Source organism: Leptodactylus fuscus, chromosome 9, assembly GCF_031893055.1.
Source record: "Leptodactylus fuscus isolate aLepFus1 chromosome 9, aLepFus1.hap2, whole genome shotgun sequence".
NCBI lineage: Eukaryota > Metazoa > Chordata > Amphibia > Anura > Leptodactylidae > Leptodactylus > Leptodactylus fuscus.
This window is the reverse complement of record NC_134273.1, coordinates 75,942,374-75,963,068: the sequence shown is the minus strand read 5'-3', so window position 1 is coordinate 75,963,068 and position 20,695 is coordinate 75,942,374. Positions and strand designations below refer to the sequence as shown.

General features: G+C 42.1%; 1 protein-coding gene across 1 annotated transcript in view; it reads right to left on the bottom strand.

Annotated features, from left to right (window-relative positions):
* The window catches only part of PTPRG (protein tyrosine phosphatase receptor type G), a 361,431-nt gene that overhangs the window by 290,402 nt on the left and 50,334 nt on the right, over positions 1-20,695 (bottom strand). The window contains exon 2 of the mRNA XM_075287326.1: positions 5,677-5,781. Within this exon, the coding sequence (XP_075143427.1) occupies positions 5,677-5,781 (105 nt within the window). The remainder of the gene's footprint in view (positions 1-5,676; positions 5,782-20,695) is intronic.

Here is a 20,695-nt window from a genome sequence, read left to right as displayed (position 1 = left end):
TTATATAATCCAGACAGTCCAATAAACCGAGACATGACCTCAATAGGCCAAGGTTTTTGGGGGACCCAGTGAAAAATATTGGTTATTATTGATATCATATTATACTAGGTTCACACTAGGGTTCGGGTTTCCGCTCTTTGGGTCTGCTTGAGGACCAGAAAAACCAAAACCCAATCCACTTATAAATGCGTTAACCGTGGAAACCCGCGAACCCCATAGACTATAACGCGTTTCGTTGGGTTTCTGACAGATTTCCAGAGTCTCAATTGCATTTTGCAAATCATAGAATCACAGAACGGAGACGGAGCGCTGGTGTGAACCAAGCCTACTATATAGCTTACGGCTATATAGATTATTCTGGTGGACTCAGCAGGGTGATAAGGGATTTATGGATACATCTTATACAGTAGATCTTTAGTGCTTGGCCATTAGCTAGGAGTCTATTGAATATATTGGACATTCTACTGTATTTCTGACATTACATAAGCAAGTCCAAAGCAAATGAAATGATGCGGTGACCAGTGTCAGGTTGACGGTGGTCAGTCTCTTCTGGTTCCCACGCACAGTGAAAGCGCAGTCTTTGTACCAAGGTCTCTGGCGAAGAACTCAGCCTGGAAAAGGAGCAGCTGGCTGATGTACAACAGGACAAGATAGCAGTGATTCGGATGGCTGGGGAGAAAGCAAGGCAAGGACTTGGCTAATTAATAGTCAATGGGCGTGGGGGCTCTGGAGGAATATACGGTCTATAGCGAAGGTGGAGTTCTGCCACCAGGCATGTTTTATCACAGAGATGACTGCAGACTGGAATTACAGCTTCTCGCATCTTAATGCTTTAACACAGAAGCCTTCCAGTTACACCAGACAGTTCAAAAGGGCTTACAATAAAACATAGCGTAGGAAAGCAGATGTACTAAAAGCTATAAAGATTAGGAGTGGGCTGTAGGATGCACGATACATTCACATAGGGCAGATTTGTTGGAGCAATTTCTGTGTCGGAAAATAATTTCCGTACATCTAATTGGGTTTTTTTCTGCAACAGTCTTGTGGATTTCTGCAAACCCCATTCAGACAATGGAAAGTTGTAAATATACCCATAAAAGGTCTCTTCCATCTGTCTAGTCGGTAAAGGGGATAAATATGGGATTGTTAGGGGCACGACTACTGGGGCCACCACTGATCAATGGGGCCCACTGCTGCTCCATTCACCATCTATGGAACGGCTGGAGAGTTGTGAATCTACTTCATTTCTGGCTAGAAGTCCCATACACAAAGCGAGGTCCCAGGGCCCTAAGGATAGGTCAATTAATCAGAAAACTCCCCAAAACACCTTTAACGTCACCCATGGCTTTGGAGAGACTCTTACAGCTTGTTCAAGGCAGAATTAAGAACCTGCGGTATACGTGGGCATTGGAAATGTTGGGTGTCTTGTAAATTCTATCATCTCTCCTAAATGACAACTACAAACCATTCGGGAACTTTAGGGGAAAAATTATAAGGTCCGTGTTCTGTATGGGGGCAGGGGAGTAGGTCATCAACATAGATATCTTATTGCCCAAGAATGGAAGGATCGTGTAGCTGAAATTCAATAGCCTAATCCTTCTATCCCCCAACATCTATTGTGGGGGAGAATTGGAAGGTCCTACATATTAGATGGTTGACCAGTCCCTAAAATTGTCAGGTTCAACAGATACATCTACTGTGTATGGACAGCTTTTCTCGTGGAAAAAAAAATTGCCTCCTTTTCTACAGTCTATAGACTGGAAAGTAAAGGGGGTCAGAGTACCATGTAATAAACATGTTCAAGTAAGTGGTCTCCAAATGGCATTGTCTTCTGCTAAATCTTAAGGTCTATTAATAAGTCAATGCTTCAACCTATTAAAGATCCTCTGGTGTTTAGATCTTTGCCCAACAGTGCCTAAAATGGAATGATCATACCAAAACTGGGCCAAAAAGAAATTATGTGGATATATGGGACATTCCTGGTGGTGCCAAGGGTGGAGCTTACATGTTCCAGGCTGGTCACATAATCGGAACCAGCACCTGTTCCCCAGGTTGTTTCACCTCCTTCCTGCTACCCCATTTTAGCAAGTATGTACCTGTTCTATGGGGGTGACTACCTGTGAAAATGGCAGAAGAGGCAAAGTGACTCCAAGTGTTGAATGCTGGTTCAGATCATATGACACAGGGTCGGAACTAGTCTAGAACCCCCAGGTCCAACATCAAGTAAAATAAGAGGACTCAGAAGTCGTAAAGGAAGAAAAAAATTAGGCAAATATTCACTTCTACTGGATTTTGGACACCAGTATTTTATCACTTTCCGGTTCGTTCACGACAACGAACCAACAACAGCTTTAAAGCCCAAACATTTACATAAAATTCCCAAGTTAATATATTTTTTTTAACTTTCTAATTCATAAGGGACGACAACATTTAATAGCTTAAAAATGTGCTCGGCATCGAACGTTCAAAGGGCCGAGAATACCCAAGTCTCTTCCCTTCCGAGCAAATGATTTATCAGTTATTAGCGGCCACAAGATGTGATAATTGTTCTTGCGCTTTAATTATTAGAAGTCAAACGAAGGGAACGTCTCGGGGGAATAGGTCAAAAAGTTAGACAAAACTTTAGATCGTTAACTAGTTGAGTCTTTGCCAAAGACTGAAATTTTCCATGACTCTTAGAACGGAATGTGCTTGGTGGAAGGTTCTCAGGAGTGACCAAAAACTTACGTAGAAGGGGTCACGTGGACAGACGTCACAATCCGACCATCAATTGTGGCTTTTTTGTTATCATATACAGGGGTCCTGAGAAGCAATCTTGCCTAGTTATATAGTAAGGGTTAAAGTTTGTTCCTCAATGTCAACATTGTATTTAGCCACCTTGTTACGTTATATCTCCGGCTCCACCAGATTATAATCTGAGGACCGTCACGAGAGTTGCGACCGTCTACCCCATCCTTCAAATATTCCCGACTGTCTAGCCATCAGTGCCAATTGAAACTGGATAGATTGGAGCCATGATGCCAGTGTGAACAGAGCCTTATATTTCCAAAGTATATAATATTATTAAAACTGCCTATTCCAGTATCCCCCATCTTAATCCTGACAGTTTTATTCCGATACGGTCTTTGTTTTTCTATCACCGCTCATTCTGGGAAATGATGTCACATTGTAAAACACAAGGGGATGAAATATCACCAGGAGATCAATAGTATTGGATTTACTCGTTCTGAGGCAGCCAAAAACCGTACACTTGAGATGCAAAGAGAAGGATTTTAATAATCCAAGCAAAATCATTGACTCGCTTTAATTTCAAGATTAAGATTATGATTAATCTTCGAGACTGGGAATTTATCAAATTGCACGTCTGGTTTTCTTCTCGGAATAGCAAATGGGAGCGTGCTGTGATAATAACAGTGTGGCAATGGTAGATATATAAGAGCAACAAAGTGGCAACGCTAAAAAGAAAATGCTTGGGTGTAACATGGCTTGTTTACCGAACACAAGTATTATAGAGAAAAAAAAAAAAAAAAAAAAAAAAAAAAAAAGGCAGCCATGGTTGGCCCCAACTCCCCTCACCAAAGGGACTGCATGGTTGGCCTGAACCCTTGTGCTACTGAATTCAAGCAGGACTCCCCTCACTAAAGGGACTGCATTGTTGGCCTGAACCTCTATGCTACTGAATTCCAGCAGAACTCCCCTCACCAAAGGGACTGCATGGTTGGCCTGAACCCCTGTGCTACTGAATTCGAGCAGGACTCCCCTCACTAAAGGGACTGCATTGTTGGCCTGAACCTCTATGCTACTGAATTCCAGCAGAACTCCCCTCACCAAAGGGATTGCATGGTTGGCCTGAACCCCTGTGATACTGAATTCCAGCAGGACTCCCCTCACCAAAGGGATTGCATGGTTGGCCCGAACCCCTGTGCTACTGAATTCGAGCAGGATTCCCCTCACCAAAGGGATTGCATGGTTGGCCTGAACCCCTGTGCTACTGAATTCAAGCAGGACTCCCCTCACCAAAGGGATTGCATGGTTGGCCCGAACCCCTGTGCTACTGAATTCAAGCAGGACTCCCCTCACCAAAGGGATTGCATGGTTGGCCCGAACCCCTGTGCTATTCAATTCAAGCAGGACTCCACTCACCAAAGGGACTGCATGGTTGGCCTGAACCCCTATGCTACTGAATTCAAGCAGGACTCTCCTCACCAAAGGGATTGCATGGTTGGCCCAAAACCCTGTGCTACTGAGTTTGAGCAGGACTCCCCTCATCAAAGGGACTGCATGACCGGTACATCCATGTGTACTGGACGACAGCAATTACAGTCACCTATTCAAGTCCATGTACCAGTGGAAGGGTCCGACTAATTCATAGCAACAGCAATAAAAGGATCGAAGGGTCAAGAATTGAATACAAACATCAACCAGATCAACATCGAGCCCTGGATCATAAACTTTACACCATAAATTTGGGCACCTTTGAGCTTTACTCTGGGGCTCCATTATATATAGCATTATCTGCTACATTGTACGTGACTTAGGGGGTTAGCCATTTTGGATTTGTGTGTATGTTCTAGAAGGCAACGCTTTGCAGAATTAACCTGTAAACTGCTAAACCAGGAATTTCCTAAAAAATATTCCTTACCAAGGGTTTAAATATTTTGGTTCAGAGATGAAAAAAATTAAATAAGATTCAAAAATTTACTAAAATTAAAACAAATAAATACTTAAAATTAATTAATAAAATACTCCCAATAGGGATCAGGAAGTAAAGGCGGTAAGGCGAATTTATCTCGGGGGGGGGGGGGGGGGGTTATAACCCATTCTGAGCCCCTTTCCCACCAGACAATTCCTTTATTTTATAGGAATCATGTGTTACGTTAGCATTTCATTATAGTCTGACTTCTTGCTGATATCTGGTATCTTTCAGGTCCCGCTCATGGCAAACTAAAAGAATATATTTGAGCTACTACTGTACATACAGACCCGAATCTCTCGCCGAAATAAGTGCTCACATGGAATTTGCAAAGCACACAGTAAACCGCACTGACAACACAGCTGACATGTGGGTCACCTGCCCTGCCTGTCTCTGCCGGTCATGAGCGGTCAGAGAAACCTTAGGTCAGGAATAAAATCTAGCAAATTTCATGAGTCACAATTTTCCAGAACTGTGGTCTGACCTGTCGTTTACATTGTTGGTCGTGAATCAGCAAACGCTGGGGATTAGCAAAAACTCTGATGCTTGCGCTATGTGTAAAGCTAACCAGCGACATCACTCAGTAAGGTCAGCGGTGAGTGTTAGGACTCGCTTCCAAGTGATGCTATTTTAGGCTTTCCCAGCACAATGGTGCCCTTGGCCACTGGATGTGCAGGAAATCTGCAACGCAGTCCCATTCGAGCGAATTCCCTGACCTATTTGATGGGGGTCACAGAGTTAAAACCTCCTGGGATCATACAATAATGGCATGTCCTAAGAATACGCCATCTTTTTTTGGGGGGGTGAACTTCAATAGGTATTTTATAACAGTGGTATCCTAGTCTAAATGGGGACAACAACTGTGCAAGTGGGTAAAGTGAATAAACAACCAATGAACAGTAAAACCCAAAAACATGACAGCGTCCCATAATAACTTGCTCAAAATCAACAATGCCCAATGGTAAAGGTGCAAGGTAACCTACCTGAATATGACCAGTATGGTTCACTGGCCGCCTTACGTCTCCGTATCTGCACGGAGCTTCCATGTCTGTTTTCGTGTAGTGCTCCCACGTTCCCCTCAGTGTATGCTACAAGACAAAAGGGCAAAATATCAGTAAAAAAATCAAGGTTTTTTTGTCATTGTGTCAGAAATTGAAACACTCAACCGTCAGACATACACATATTAAATAAGTGCAGGGCTTAAAGGGATTCTATTATTAGAACCCATTTTCCTACAATGACCCCTTTGGAATTGCCTTTAGAAAGGCTATTCTTCTCCTATCTTTTTCTGATCCGCACCGCCGTTCCTAAGCATTTTCTTTTTCATTCCTTATGCAAATGAGTCTTCAGAAAGTACAGGAGGCGTCCCCTGTGCTCCACAAAGACGCTCCAGCGACACCTCTGTGTTATTCTGCCGAGGCCTCCACCGCGTCATCAGATGGCAGACCCAACTGCGCATGTCCGTTTGGCCATTTTCCTTTGGCCTCTTACACAAAGTGTCCATTCAACCATAGGAAAATGGCCGAACTGACAACGCAGTTGGGTTTTCCGGCTGATGACGCAGTGGAGGCCTCAGCAGAAGACAGAGGGGTCGATGGAGCGTCTTCAGTGAGCACAGGGGACGCCTCCTGTACTTTCTGAAGACTCATTTGCATAAAGAATAAAGAAAATTCTCAGGAATGGTGGGGGGTTCAGAAAAAGAAAGAATAGCTAAAGGCTATTCTGATGTGGTCTATGTAGAAAAAGGGATTCTAAGGATAGAATCCCTTTAAGAAAGGGACAAAAACCAATAGGGTTAAATAACAAAAAGTTTTGCTCGGTTTGGAAAAAAAAAGAAAAAAAAAAACTAAATTGATTATATTCCATCATGGAATGCTGTATAAAATGAGAGATCCCCTGAGTATTTCCTCCAAAGAATTTGCACTGTTCACATCTGTTTTTTGTTTATGCACATTTTTAGAACATGATCTACAGATGCGAATTCTGGTTGATACAGAGTTACAGATGACTGAGTATTACAAAGGCCTCACAAAGGTCCAAGGCAAGGAATTAATCTTGGAACAAGCAAACTATGTAAGAAGAAGTCTTCAAGATAGACAGAAAAAAGGCAGCACTCCCAGTTTCGACCAAATTGCAAGTGTGACTATTTCATTCCATAGATGGATGGGTGGGATCCATTCACAACATAACCTATAGGATGGCCACAAGGTCTGCCCTTGGCGGCAACAATATTTCATCTTAACCTACAACAGTTTTGCAAAAATTTGTGCGACGGGGATAAAGTCAATGATTAGTCCACAACGGAGTCCAACAGCCCAAAAACTCCTTTAGGACTAAAGGAACACTTGTATGGCATACGTAATCTACATGCAGTATTACAAGGCGCCTAAAACGTTCCTCGATTTAATAGCAAATTAAGACAATAAAATAAACGTTGTTACACAGTAAATCTTCATAATTATTGTTCTTTATAGACAACCACAACCAATATCCCCATATTGTATACTAAAAAAAACAGCTGTATAGTTTACAATCCACTGTGTCTTCCGATGGACTTAAACCCACTTGAGATATACGGTCTCTTCGATCAGTCCAACAAGACTTGAAGCCATAAACCAGAACAGCCGCGCATCCTGCTGCTTTAAGACTGGATGGCAAACTCTTAAAATGTTACTGTTAGCACTAAAAAGCACAACCTGAAACGTTTGACGGTTAAAGACATTCTGCTTTATCACATACGCTACCACAAAATTGCTGGCACAAGAACAAACATGGCTGCATAGTTTGTAGATGATCCAGGGGAAGGTTTGAAGACGGCAGACACAATGCAAGGTATTGATAGGATGGGATATGTAGTGCTAGAGTTGTCTGGACGTTCAATAGACCACCCACTTCAGGCCTAGGAAGAAGTGTAGTCCATTCTCGAGGCCACAGCAAGAATACTATCCCAAGTAGGGTTGAGCCGATCTTGACTTTTCAGGATCGATTTTGAAATCCGATTTCCGATCATTTTTCATTCGAACCCGATCTCGATCCCAATGCAAGTCAATGGGATTTTTTTACTAATTGGAGATCGGATTTTAAAAGCAATCCTATTCACTATACAGCATGGAATCTATCAATTGAACGCTTTAATTGTTAGAATCCATGCTGTGTAGTGATTTTTTTTTAATCATTAAGTAGTCAGAGGATTTTTTTTTTAATCCTCTGGCTACTTAGTCCCCCCTGGTGTCCACTTACCTGGAGAGATGGCTTGTCTGGTGCTCGGTGTTCCCAGTCTTCTTTGCCTTGCTGCCCCGCCTCCCAGGTTAGTGTTTAAAGAGCTAGGAAGGCGGGGCTTGTGGCTTAGGAGAGTATGGGCGGGAACAGGGCGGGGAGCCGTGACGTCTCCCCTCCCAGTACCTGCCCACACTCTCCTAACCTGGGAGGCAGGGGACAGCGAGGCGAAGAAGAACGAGAAGACCAGGCACCGGACCAGCCATCTCTTCAGGTAAGTAGCTACTAGAGATGTTAGCTAGTCTCCCAGTAGAATGAATGGGAGACTATCTAGCAAAGCATTGTGGGAAATGATCACCAATCTCAATCCCACCTAAAAAGATCGTGTTCGGGATTCCGATAGTGATCTTGAATTTTTCTTGATCGCCAATCAGAATCAGGTTTTTTTCTCGAACATGATCACTCAACCCTAATCCCAAGTCTAGCCCAACCAACGTCCACCAATCCAATATTCTTCCCAGTGGACACACCAGGATTTCTCTTCACCTCATCCGACTCCTGGGAGTCACAGGCTAAAAACCACTGTCTTAACTTGGTCAACAGTCAAAGATATGTGGAGGACAACCTTCTAGAAGCTTGTAAGGGCAACCATTCTTGAGAAAAGCAGGTTGACCATGACGGAAGAGAATTTTTGCCCAGACAGAAGATTACTCAAATTTTTAATTTTTTTTTTACGTAACACAGTTAATCCTTCGAAGCTCTACATTACATTTGCGAGGGACTGGTTCACCAACTCTAAATAATTTCCTCTCTTTCCACATCTCACTCTACAGGGCAATCTGTGAAAAGCAATGCGTCGAAAAAGGCAAATGTGTCAAGCACTGGGTGAGAATTCGGAGGGAGGGGGCTATGCTTTTTATAAATCACAAATTATTAATACACAGACCATTATGCACAAGATTTCTCAGCAGAGACCAATATTAAATTGCACCCCAAGCAAGCAATTAGCACTTTCCTTATGTTGTCAGAAGTGTTAGATCTGAAACAAAATGGAGTGGAGTTCTCAAAAAGAAGCTGACGGTGTGTTAGTATGGAAAGTATATGACGCATAGCGCAGAGAAATTACGCTAGTCATAATAAAGGAGTATACAGCTTAAATATTAAAATGATATATTACATGTATGCACACGGGAAAATGGGAATTATGGTCCAACTTTATAGATCCAGGACCAAATAGAACAGGAAAAAAACAAAAAAAAAAAAAAACGGCATCTTCCATCAAACTTGAGATGTTCTAAAGCATTCATAAGTAGAAGTCTTGCCTCCATGCCCTGTCATAGAAGCTCTGGGCTCTTCATTCTTGAGGTCGTACTGCGGTTCCTTGGACCCACCAGAAGAAACAACTTGGCCCACTTTCCATCTAAGTGGGCTGCCAAGTGGTTTCTTCTGGTGGGTCCAAGGAACCAGTCTCTTGACAAGTGAATGCCTACTTTGTAAACGGCAGATGCCATCATTGGCAACATCCCATAAAACACAGACGCTAGGGGTGAGGTTAGGTCTCCAAATTCAGATCCCAATTGGAAGGTCTTCTGATGGTCCTTTGGGGCTGCGTTAGAGTCCCGGTGAGGATCTCTGTATAGATTTGAATTGACCAATAGGACATTGGCCTTAGGCACCCTGGACAGAATGTTTTAATGGGATTAAATTGGTAGGTTTTAGAATTCCCGTTAATATTTTGCATTATTCTACTTTTGGACATACCCTGTACGTTTTTGCTTTTTTGGAAAACCAAGCCCCCTTTGCCATCTTCAATCAAGACAGATTTCCTGCATCATTGCATGTCTTTTAATAAGCACTTAAGGCAAATCACCAAGTCCTGTCATGAAGGAGCACTTCAGAAGATTTCATCGTGACGGAGATCTGCATTGAAGTATACATGAACAGATCTACAGTTGCCATGATTACCGTCGCCCATAGACTAAGTAAAGCCTGGTCGACTTTGAAATTACTTCTCAATTAAAAGAAAAAACCTTAATGACATTGTTGGCTGGGACGCCCACAGACTACGTGCTTGTGATTTTAAGAAGCGATCCGAACATGGTGGGTGTAACTTCCGATGAAACAAACAAAAAAAAAAACGATGCCACCATATGAGTCAGTCAATCTGTGTCAACAAATCTGCTGGAAGGATTTATGCAGATTGACTGAGAACAGCCACGGAATTGCTGTTTGTTTAACTGTGCGGCTTTACCTATGTAAACAGCCGCTTGATACTTAGTTAATCTATTCGGATACTATTGCAGAATCCATCCGGTCTGCAGTCCGTAATAAGAGAATTTTTAATAAATCTCTGGATGACCAAATGAAAAAAAATAAATTGAACAAAAAAAAAAAAAAAAAAAAAAAATTGCAATATCAAAATAAACCTAACAAGACATAAATTATGCAACACCCAAACCATCGAAAGCAAAGTAACAGAGCTCTGATTAACAGATGCGACTGCATTGCTACTGGGAACTATGCCATGGTAACAGGTCTCAGGAACTACTTGCTCAACACAGTTAGTGGGAAAAGAATGGAGCCGCTGATCTTGTTAGGCACACAAAGAACTGGGAGGTCTGTTACAGCCTTTTACTTTACAGCCCTGGAAAGAAGAAGTCCTTAATTAACTGCGTCTTGCTTGTAATTCTTTGGCGAAGGTGGTAATGCCATTAACTCATTCAGCAAAGAGCAAGCGGCACAAAAAAAAAAAAAAAAAAGCAATTTTTTGCCATTATTGATCACCCTTATAGTTGTTCCCAATTTACCTAGTGGACTTGTATTACCATCCTTTTATACAGAATTGTAACTTTCTTAAAATATTCAATGTCGACCAATGACCAAGTTTACAACAGTCTTTCTACGATACATACCGTATATACTCGAGTATAAGCCAAATTTTTCAGCACGGTTTTGTACTGAAAAAGCCCCCTTCGGCTTATACTCGAGATAGCAAAAAAAAATAAAATAAATAAATATATATATATATTATATAATTTTTTTTTTTTTAATTTATTTATTTAATTTTTTTTTTTTTTTTTTTTTTTTTTGGGGGGGGGGGGGGGGTTCTAAATCCCTCCTTTCCCTATAATACATACAAAAGTAGAAAATGACTGTGAAACACAAACACATTAGGTATCCCTGTGTCTGACAGTGCCCGGTCTGCTGAATATAGGGGATCTGCAGAGCTCCTGTTCCGTCGGGAAGGGGTTAATAGGAGCACGGCAGATCCCCTATATTCATCCAGGCTGAATTCCAAGTGGGGGACAAAAATACCAAAGCAGTCCTCAAGCTCAGGGAAGGGGCAGACAGACAACCAAAACACCCCCTCCCCTTCCCCAGCATCTACTGCACCCAAAAATTCCGGCCATTTTCATTTTTTATATTTTCCAGTAGCTGCTGCATTTCCCCCCCTCAGCTTATACTTGAATCAATAAGTTTTCCCAGTTTCTTGTGGTAAAATTAGGGGCCTCGGCTTATATTCAGGTCGGCTTATACTCGAGTATATACGGTATATTTTGTGGATCGGGATTGGTTATGCTTTTGGTTACAAACTAAAAAATTGCCAGAATTTACCTTTTTACGGGCTTTTAGACTATGTGGTCTATGAAATTTATTTTGTTGGACACCTACAATAGCAGCTGGTTCCTAAAGTCTACAAAATTTTTGTTCACTCCTGCCAATTCACTGCCATAAAGAAAAAAAAAAAAAAAATTCCAACTAAACTTTCCGATGTTAAAAGTACAAGGAAAGGTCAAAAGTAATCCTGCAACCCAGAGAGTGGTCACTTGATACAGTCAGGTCAATAGAATGACATTCGGTTCACACCAAGGACGAGACTCGATCCCCATTCTGCTTAAAAATCGGGAGAGAAAAGTCGTCCTTGGAATCAGGTGGAAAAAATTGGTGGACCTCATTATAGGCTTTGGGATTTCTGCATGTAACCGGTTTTTAAGCAGATAGGGTTTCCCGGTTTTTTTTGGGACCCCAAGCCAATGCAGAAGGACGCAAACTTGAACACAAGTGTGACCCAGCTCTCTCCCCATGTGCATGCACACTGTCCATCCAAATGTGGATGAGATTTCCATGAAGGAAGATAAACTGGTCACTTCTGGTGACAGCTTAACAACAGATACGGCATGTCGAATTTTAACATGTCTGTTCCTTTGGTTGACCCAACATCTGATAAAGAACGTTAGACGAACATTGAATACAAATTATTTTAAACTTAGTCCAAAGTGTGTGGCCACCTTTAGAAATATCCCCACAAAGCACTACCAACTTTTGCTACTCTTTGTCCGAGTCTGTCCAAGTTTTTTATCACGTAGGTCAAGTGGTGGAAGTTCCTCGGTTATACGAGTTTATTATAGCATTTTGACCCTAGTTACGTTTGCCTATCCATGTGCTACCACCCACCGGCCAAAGTAGTCGAGCAATAACCATAAACAGGAACTAGAGAAGCTCGATGCAACAAATTGGCAACAGTCCGGCAGTTTGGCATCACAGATTTACATTTCAACCGATTTCCTTTATAGTCATGACCAATATTGAATTCTATACAATGGACATAACATTAATTTAGCAAGTTCGGCGTAAAACAAATTCCACAAGAAAAGACAGATGGGAAATGAACAGATTTATTAGTTTTTACACTTTATTTTAGCCCATTTGCAGTAATTCTCAGTTGGAAAGTCTGCATTTCCTTGTAGTACGTGTTGAAATTACAACTGAAATAAGTTGTCTACACTCAGGGAATTTTCTATTCGAAGCTCAAAAGCAGTGGATAAAACCAATTCACATGAGAGAGAAGGAGGCGGCAGAATGACGAACAAATATTTGCATAAAACTTAATTTCTGTTCCAAATCAAAGGCCAAAAAAAAATTAAAAAAAAAAAATCACAATGTGGGATAAGTTGTGCATTGTGCAATTTACTCAACATCCATCTTAAATATTGCCCACCCACTGTAGGACACGGTGACATTGACTACATCCACCAGGTGACGTGGTGGCACCAACAAATTTTGCCAGGTAGAGTTTTAGAATTTTTTTTTGCTCTAAATGAGTAGGAACTGAGTTACAAAAGTTTAGAATTATGTATTAAAGGGATCCTATCATACAAACACTTTTTTTCTGAGTAACACGTCGGAATAGCCTTAAGAAAGGCTATTCTTCTCCTACCTTTCATTGTCTTCTCCGCACCGCCATTCCGTAGAAATCCCAGTTTGTCGGTACGCAAATGAGTTCTATTGCAGCACAGGGGGCGGGCCCCAGTGCTCAAACAGCACTGGGGGAGTCCCCAATGCTGCGAGAGAGATCTTTCCAGCGCCACCTCCATCTTCGTCAACAACATCCTCTTCATCCTCTTCTTCTGGCGAAGGTTTCAGACTTCTAGACCTCGGGCAGAGCAGACTGCACACGCCCACAGGCCATGAGAAAATGAACGCTTACAATACTGTGTAAGCGGCCATTTTCTTGTGGCCTGTGGGCATACGCAGTCTACTCTGCCCGAGGCCTAGAAGTCTGAAACCTGCACCGGAAGAAGATTGGGGGGGGGGGGGGGCAGAGAGAGGGGACATTGCTGAATAAAATGGAAGTTCTCTCGCAGCATTGGGGACACCCCCAGTGCTGTTTGAGTGCTGGCACCTGCCCCCAGTGCTGTGAGAGAACTCATTTGCATACCGACAAAAAAAATGTGATTTCAGGTGAACGACGGCACGGAGAAGACAACGAAAGGTAGAAGAATAGCCTTTCTTAAGGCTATTCCGACGCGTTACTCAGGAAAAAAATGTGTTTCAAACACAGGATCTCTTTAAAGAAAAAAGAAGCTTTTTACATAACAAAGTGAAGTATATTTTTGGATTTCTTCGGAAAGGTGGTAGAGAGGTTTCGAGCAGAGACTTGAATGCGGCTTTACGGGTTTATTCAGACCAATTCTGAACAGACACGCTATTTTTCCTACATAAATGTAACCTCAAGATCAGCATTTCCATGGCATTAAAAATCATTTTGTGCTTCTCTATTCAGGTCCCTTCAGCCTTCCCCAGGAATTGAAGGTCAAGGAACCTACCAATGGGATATGTAGATTTAGATCAGGTTTTTTTTTTTTATTGCAAATGTAATTAACAGCGACATCGCGGAACACAAAAGAATCTGGGAAACAATCCCTGGCTGCCTCTGTGGCCAAACCAGAAGTCAACATGTGCCCTTGGACAACCCGCCTGGTCACCCCACCTCCCTTGCTGGAACGGCACAGTAAGGCATCACCGCTATGGTCTGAACAGGTTTATTTCCCTGTGGTGATGAGAAACAGAAGAGCTGCCTCATGTAACGTCTCTTATAGACAACGTTATTATAAGAAAATGGAATATCAAATGCTCTGCTTTTCTAATCTTCTCGAAGGAGGTGACATAATAAGAACATCTAGTTTTCTGATCAATATGATTGTGATGTTTTGTAGATCGACGTGGTTTACTCTAACATACTGTGCAAACACCAATACAAGCACTTGCTAATAAAAAGTCAATGCACAGTAAGTTACCCATATTCCCACCTATAAGACACCATGGATAACACATTTTCCTTCAAATGCAACAGTAAAAAAAAACAAAAAAAAAAAACCATGGCCCATACAATTCACATTCATAGCCTTTGAATGGCAGTCAAGTTAAGCTAAGAAAGGAGAGCCTGAGCTTTGGAAGTGGCCACATAAGGGATTACCCCCCTCCCTTTTGTTTTAAAGAGTTTCCCCATCTGGACAAGTTCTCCCATACCCACAGGATAGGGAATTTGCACTTTGGTGAGGCTTGAATGGTCGACCTCCACCAAATGGAACGGTGGTTGGGCACCACACATCGCTCCATTCGTTTCAAGGGGAGCACTGGATTTAGTGTGTGACATAAGAAGTACAGTACTTTGGGATGGAGTGGTTTGTGCACTGTTGGACCTCCACTCCACTCCATCCTGATCGATGGAGGTCTGACCAGTTGGCGATAACTTGTCCAGATAGGAAAACCCCTTTAACCCAAAATTTCATGGTGGCTCCTCCAAGCACAAGGCATTACCAAAGCCCTTGCATACAGCAGGGTAAGCCTTTGCACACGATATGATACAGTGTATGTTCCCTAAGCTAGTAATGGGTTTATAAAAATGCAGAGATCTGGGTGTTACAGGGTATAGTACGATGTGCATTACGGTAATGTCCCCTTTACAAGGGAATGGGTCATCCGAAAACAACCTGTTACAATAGGATTCCGGTTTCAATTAGCAACTGTAGCAAATTTCGATGATCCATTCCCTTTAAGGAGACACAATTTTCTAAACAGAAAGCTCGATCGGCAAATGAACACAGACTTGGTGAATTTATTGCACGTCATGTCAAGGCCAGGACCAGGTCACATTCGGGGTGAACAGGTTTGGAGTAGCTGCAGTTAATAATGAAAAAGAGCATACAGGCAAGTCTCCATAAAACCTTCTCTTCCGAGGAGTCTAATGCAGAGCGTAATAGGGCACGAGTGAATAGGGCACACACAAACAAAGCAATAAGGCAACACAATATTGGCTTTTAAAATGTCAATGCTCATATTAGTGCAGAAAATACAGCAGCTCTGCTTATGTACGATTCATGCATTATACATCCGGTGTACAAACTAGCCCAGGTTGTGCAATGTTTGGACACTACGCCGAGCTGCCTACACCTCAAGCCCGTAATGCACCCAAGACGGATATCATCAGGCGGAAAAAGCTCCCTGCTGTGTAATAACCCTTAAATCACACAGCTGTTCTCGCTGCAGCAAATGATAAAATCTTAATGTGCCATTAGATCATTGCAGGTTATCAATAGGAGGTTAAACGCCATGGAGCATCTCTAGACATCTCATGGTTGCTTCCCATGGGAACAGAGGACCACAGGCCAATGACTACATGGAAAAAAAAGGACATCTGACCAGCACAGCGAGGAGGCACAAACTTATTAACAAGAGTAATAGCTAGCCAGTCATTAACATCAATAGAAGGGGGAGGTTGGGGGCCAAAGACACTTTGGTTGACCTTGGAGATGAAGTCGTAAAAGGCTTCTTTGTTCAGAGTACAGTAAGAAGACCACACAGATTCATCAGACCATGCCTTGTTCTGAAAGCATCTACGACAAGGCAGTCTTCAATACCAACACACAATACTCAAATCATGGAATACATGGTGGTCTTGTTAGGACCATTGGTGGCTGACAACTAGACGTTATTAGAAGACCACCTTCAAGGGGTTGTTCAGGAGTAGCCAAAAATATATAGATACGTTCTTCCACAAACATAGGTTGTCCATGGTATTGCAGCTTAGCCTTATACAATGCAAAGGAGCAGACCCACAATATCAGACACAATCTATGGACAGATCTGGTGCCGTTTTTGGAAGTTGGCCGCCATGTTTCTTTCTAATATTGGACAGCACCTTTTAAGCTTACTGGTTATTCATATAGTGATCATTTAGGCCTGTGAGTAACGGGAGTCCTAGTTCCTTGTAGTGAGATATCCCTCAAAATGGCGTCTCTGGAGATTTAGGGGACACTTATTAAAAAGGGTTTACGCGCACTGGGTAAAACAAAAAGATCCAAATGGTTTCAGGGGATGTATTTTATTAATATCTATAAAAAAACAAAAACAAACATTGTATGGCACGCTACAGTAATTGTAATCACTCATCTTTCCCTGTTCCCATTGGAGCTCACAATCTAAACTCCGAATTCATATCTCATAGCCGTATGGTTCTAGAGTGTGAAGGACAACCCAATAAGTGGATGAAACCCACAAAAGGATGAGGAGATCATACAACATTGCCCTTGGGTGGACCTCAAAGCTGTAAAGCAACAGGGTTGTCCCATGCAACCAACAAGGATACCTGTACGTATGGATTTACCTATAGAACACTTCACTACATAGTGTACCTTCCACTGTGCCTTTAAGCCACAAAACAAATTCAATAGCATTTAAAGTTCCTCCAGTGACATCCGAATATTACGATGCTCCGGAGTTCAGTAAAACACAGATGTATTTCTTCCTCCCGACGTGATGGCAATTGAAGCATATCATACGGTAACTTGCCGCCTCTATATAACAATAACATGCATCTCTCAATAACAAATCTGTTGAGGAAAAGGAAAAGTTGACTGAACAGCTTAAAGTACTCTTCTCTAGTGGCAAATTGGCAAAAACATTGTGTAAAATCCATAGAACATTTCTATTACAACCAAAGCACTTTATTCACATCAATACCTCTCTACACGCACACTGTACACTCTGGGGCCATTTTAGGGGCAGTTATAGGGTAGATTCTGCTCTACTTACTGTGTGCAATACAAGGCATTTAGTTTCCACCCACCAGCTCAGAGAGAACGGAAAGATTCAGATAAACCCTACAGAGGGGAAAACTGCTAAGTGATGCAAAATACAAGTCATATCCTGGTAGGAAATGGCATTACACCTTGTAAAGACACATATTATCCAATCCTTAGTATTTTCAATTGAAGCTCCATGGAAGTATAATACTCAGGACCCCATGGGTCAAGTGGTTGAAGCATCTGTGGCACTCCCTGTCCACAGCTTCAGCTCTAGAGACCAAGTGGGGGGGCTACTAACCGGACCAATATTTTGACGATCATGCTGTTTTTGTCCATTTCCACAGATACCTCCACACACTGTGATATAGGAGGGATCCGTTAAAATGGGCGCCACTTCGATACAAAAGACCTTGAAAAATGGAGGTCTTTCATGGACAGCTGAATGTAGGCTGGGTCTGGACTTCTTTAAAGGATTAGTAAATTTGCACCAATGTCTCCCTGTTCAGAAACCATGGGACACACATTGTGAGGAAAAGGGCGACTCCAGATATTGGCCTAAAAATTTTCAGGAACCATAGAGGAGAACTGACCTCAACAATGGAAGTCCTACAATGACCAATGTTCTTCTATGGACAGACATGCCAAGCAAGATGACTAGCCAATAACCTCTTCTTCCCGACTTCAGCAGAAACTTAAATCTGTTATGCTAGGTTCAGACTGGCTTGAACCTAGAGTTACTACAATTGGTCACCAACTGGACAAGATGGGGGAGAAACCATAAAAACATAGAAGAGCATTTCATGGCATGCATAGAAGCTGCCACCAGGTTAGGAGACCTCCTTTCCCTGGTGGTTGGGCAAAGAAGTATAAGCGAAAAACCTTCTAGCACCAAGTCTATCAACATTCTATAGAAAGAAGGAACCCAACAGAAATGACACAGGGGTGACTTCTTATGGATTGGTCCTACAAAACTGGTTATTAGAAGGAAGTCAATACAATAGGCATTCTAGTAACGCATCCTCCTCTATATACCATCTAGGTAGATTTTTCCGGCAGACATTTCAGAAATTCACCTCTGTCTATTTACATTCACGACAACACCGGGATTTATTAAATATGGCTTTGTATGCATCGGTGACAGAAAACATTAATCAATTAAAACTAAAAAACAAAAGCAAGGAACGCCATTCCGCCTTAATGAGTCGCTGGCGATCAATATCTTTGAGGGAGCTCATCAAATTTGGACCAAGAGGAGAATCGCGGAGGAACGTGCGGCAGCGAGCGGGGTGTTTAGGAGAAATTAAATGAAAGAATTCACTCCAGCTTTCACAGACCTTGAAGGTCAATGAATTACAACAGATGTGCCCTGGTTTGATCCACAAAGACTGAACAAATGATAACGGTTATTGTCAGAATATATCAATCGTTGCCATATGTCTGCATTGGCACCGTTTGGGAGCACTAATCAAATACAATTCAATGCTTTACAGCCCTTCACCAACTCCATTTTTTGCAGCAATTTCCCGAAGACATAAAATATCTACATTGTGGATCTTCTGATAATTTCTCCCCAGGTTTTGAAACCTTCTCAGTTTCTTTAGCAGTTTTATGGATTTGGTCGTAAAGTAGAAATACCAGACATGCATGGTTAGATGGCCATAGACAAGAAACTTGGTTGAGTATTATCTGACGAAGGGTTACCATCTGTCCCGGTCCTTACGTATTTCATGGCACCAAGTCAAATTTTGGAAATGTCATTGCAAAGCAATTGGTTTCTTAGACCTCAGGCACATGACCATGAAACTCAATATAGTGTGAGCACAAAGCAGGCAGTGAAGGCTCCATTACACATTCGTAGCTTCTATGGTGGATAATTTTTTATATTGCATATTTTAATTGCCTTTGGTTTGTATGGCCAGTCCATGAAAAATTCATTCCGTAGGGTTCCTTGCTTCCAGAAGCTTTGTGCTAGGGGGTAGGACCAAATCTATAGTGTTTTGGCCCTACAGAGCTTGCCAACAATAAAGAAAAGAAAGTCTGTACTTGGTTGCAAAATCTACACAAGCTATCAATGGTTTGACTGGACCGACTGGGGAGATGACATGAAAGACAGAATTTGATGTAGAAAAATTCTGATAACGGATGGGCTAATCTCTTCTACCCAATTTCAGTGGCAATTCAACACCCTGACCAGGTCAAGATCCTTGGAGCCTTCATATGGAGTCAATGCCATACATCCAATTTCATACTGTCCATGTTGATACTGTCCTAGCATTCTATGGGGCAGAGGGCTCACGTGTATACATCAGACATGAACGAGTTTGGTGGCCCACATCCACCATAGGGGAAATTAATTAGGTCTGGTAATTATTACAGGAGTCTTAATTCATTTCTTGACATGTGCAAGACCTAGCAAAATTACTAAGAGGTTCTCTTACTGATTTCATGTGCATGAAGGTGCACTTGATCTCAAATCTAAGCCAGCCAAGAACTGGCATAGAGTTATGGTATAACTCACAATGGTTTTCTGGTGTGAGTATTTGTAAATCTGGCAGACCAGATCACCCTCTGTCTTTCTAGATTCCCACCCTGTTCTAAAAATGTGGCAATCATGGTGCAGGAATAGAGATATACCATGGTGCACCAAAAAGGCACCAAGTTGAGGGTCATTTTGGCCACTTTCCTGGAACATCCAAGTGCATTAGCACGAAAGTTACACCTTTTTTTTTTTTTTTTTTTTTTTTGGTAGAGTTGGAAGGGACCTCAAGGGCCATCGGGTCCAACCCCCTGCGAGTGCAGGTTTTCCTAAATCATCCCAGCTATATGTTTATCCAGATTCCGCTTGAAGATTTCCATTGATGGAGCGCCCACCACCTCCCGTGGCAGCCTATTCCACTTTCTCACTACCCTCACTGTCAGAAAGTTTTTTCTAATGTCTAATCTGTATCTCTTTCCCTTTAGTTTCATCCCATTGCTTCTTGTACTTCCTTGTGCTAATGAGAATAGGGGAGATCCCTCTGCACTGTGACTACCTTTCAGATATTTGTAGACTGCTATTAAATCTCCCCTCAGCCTTCTCTTCTGCAAACTAAACAATCCCAATTCTTTTAGCCGCTCCTCATAGGACATGGTTTGCAGACCTTCCACCATTTTGGTTGTTCTTCTCTGGACTTGCTCCAATAGATCGATGTCTTTCTTGAATTGAGGCGCCCAGAACTGTACACAGTATTCCAGGTGTGGCCTGACCAGGGAAGAGTACAGCGGAATAATGACCTCTCTTGATCTAGATTCAATGCTTGTCTTAATACATCCCAGAATTGTATTAGCCTTTTTTGCAGCAGCACCGCACTGTTGGCTCATGTTGAATTTGTGATCTACTATTATGCCCAAGTCCTTTTCCCCTATGCTATCACTAAGT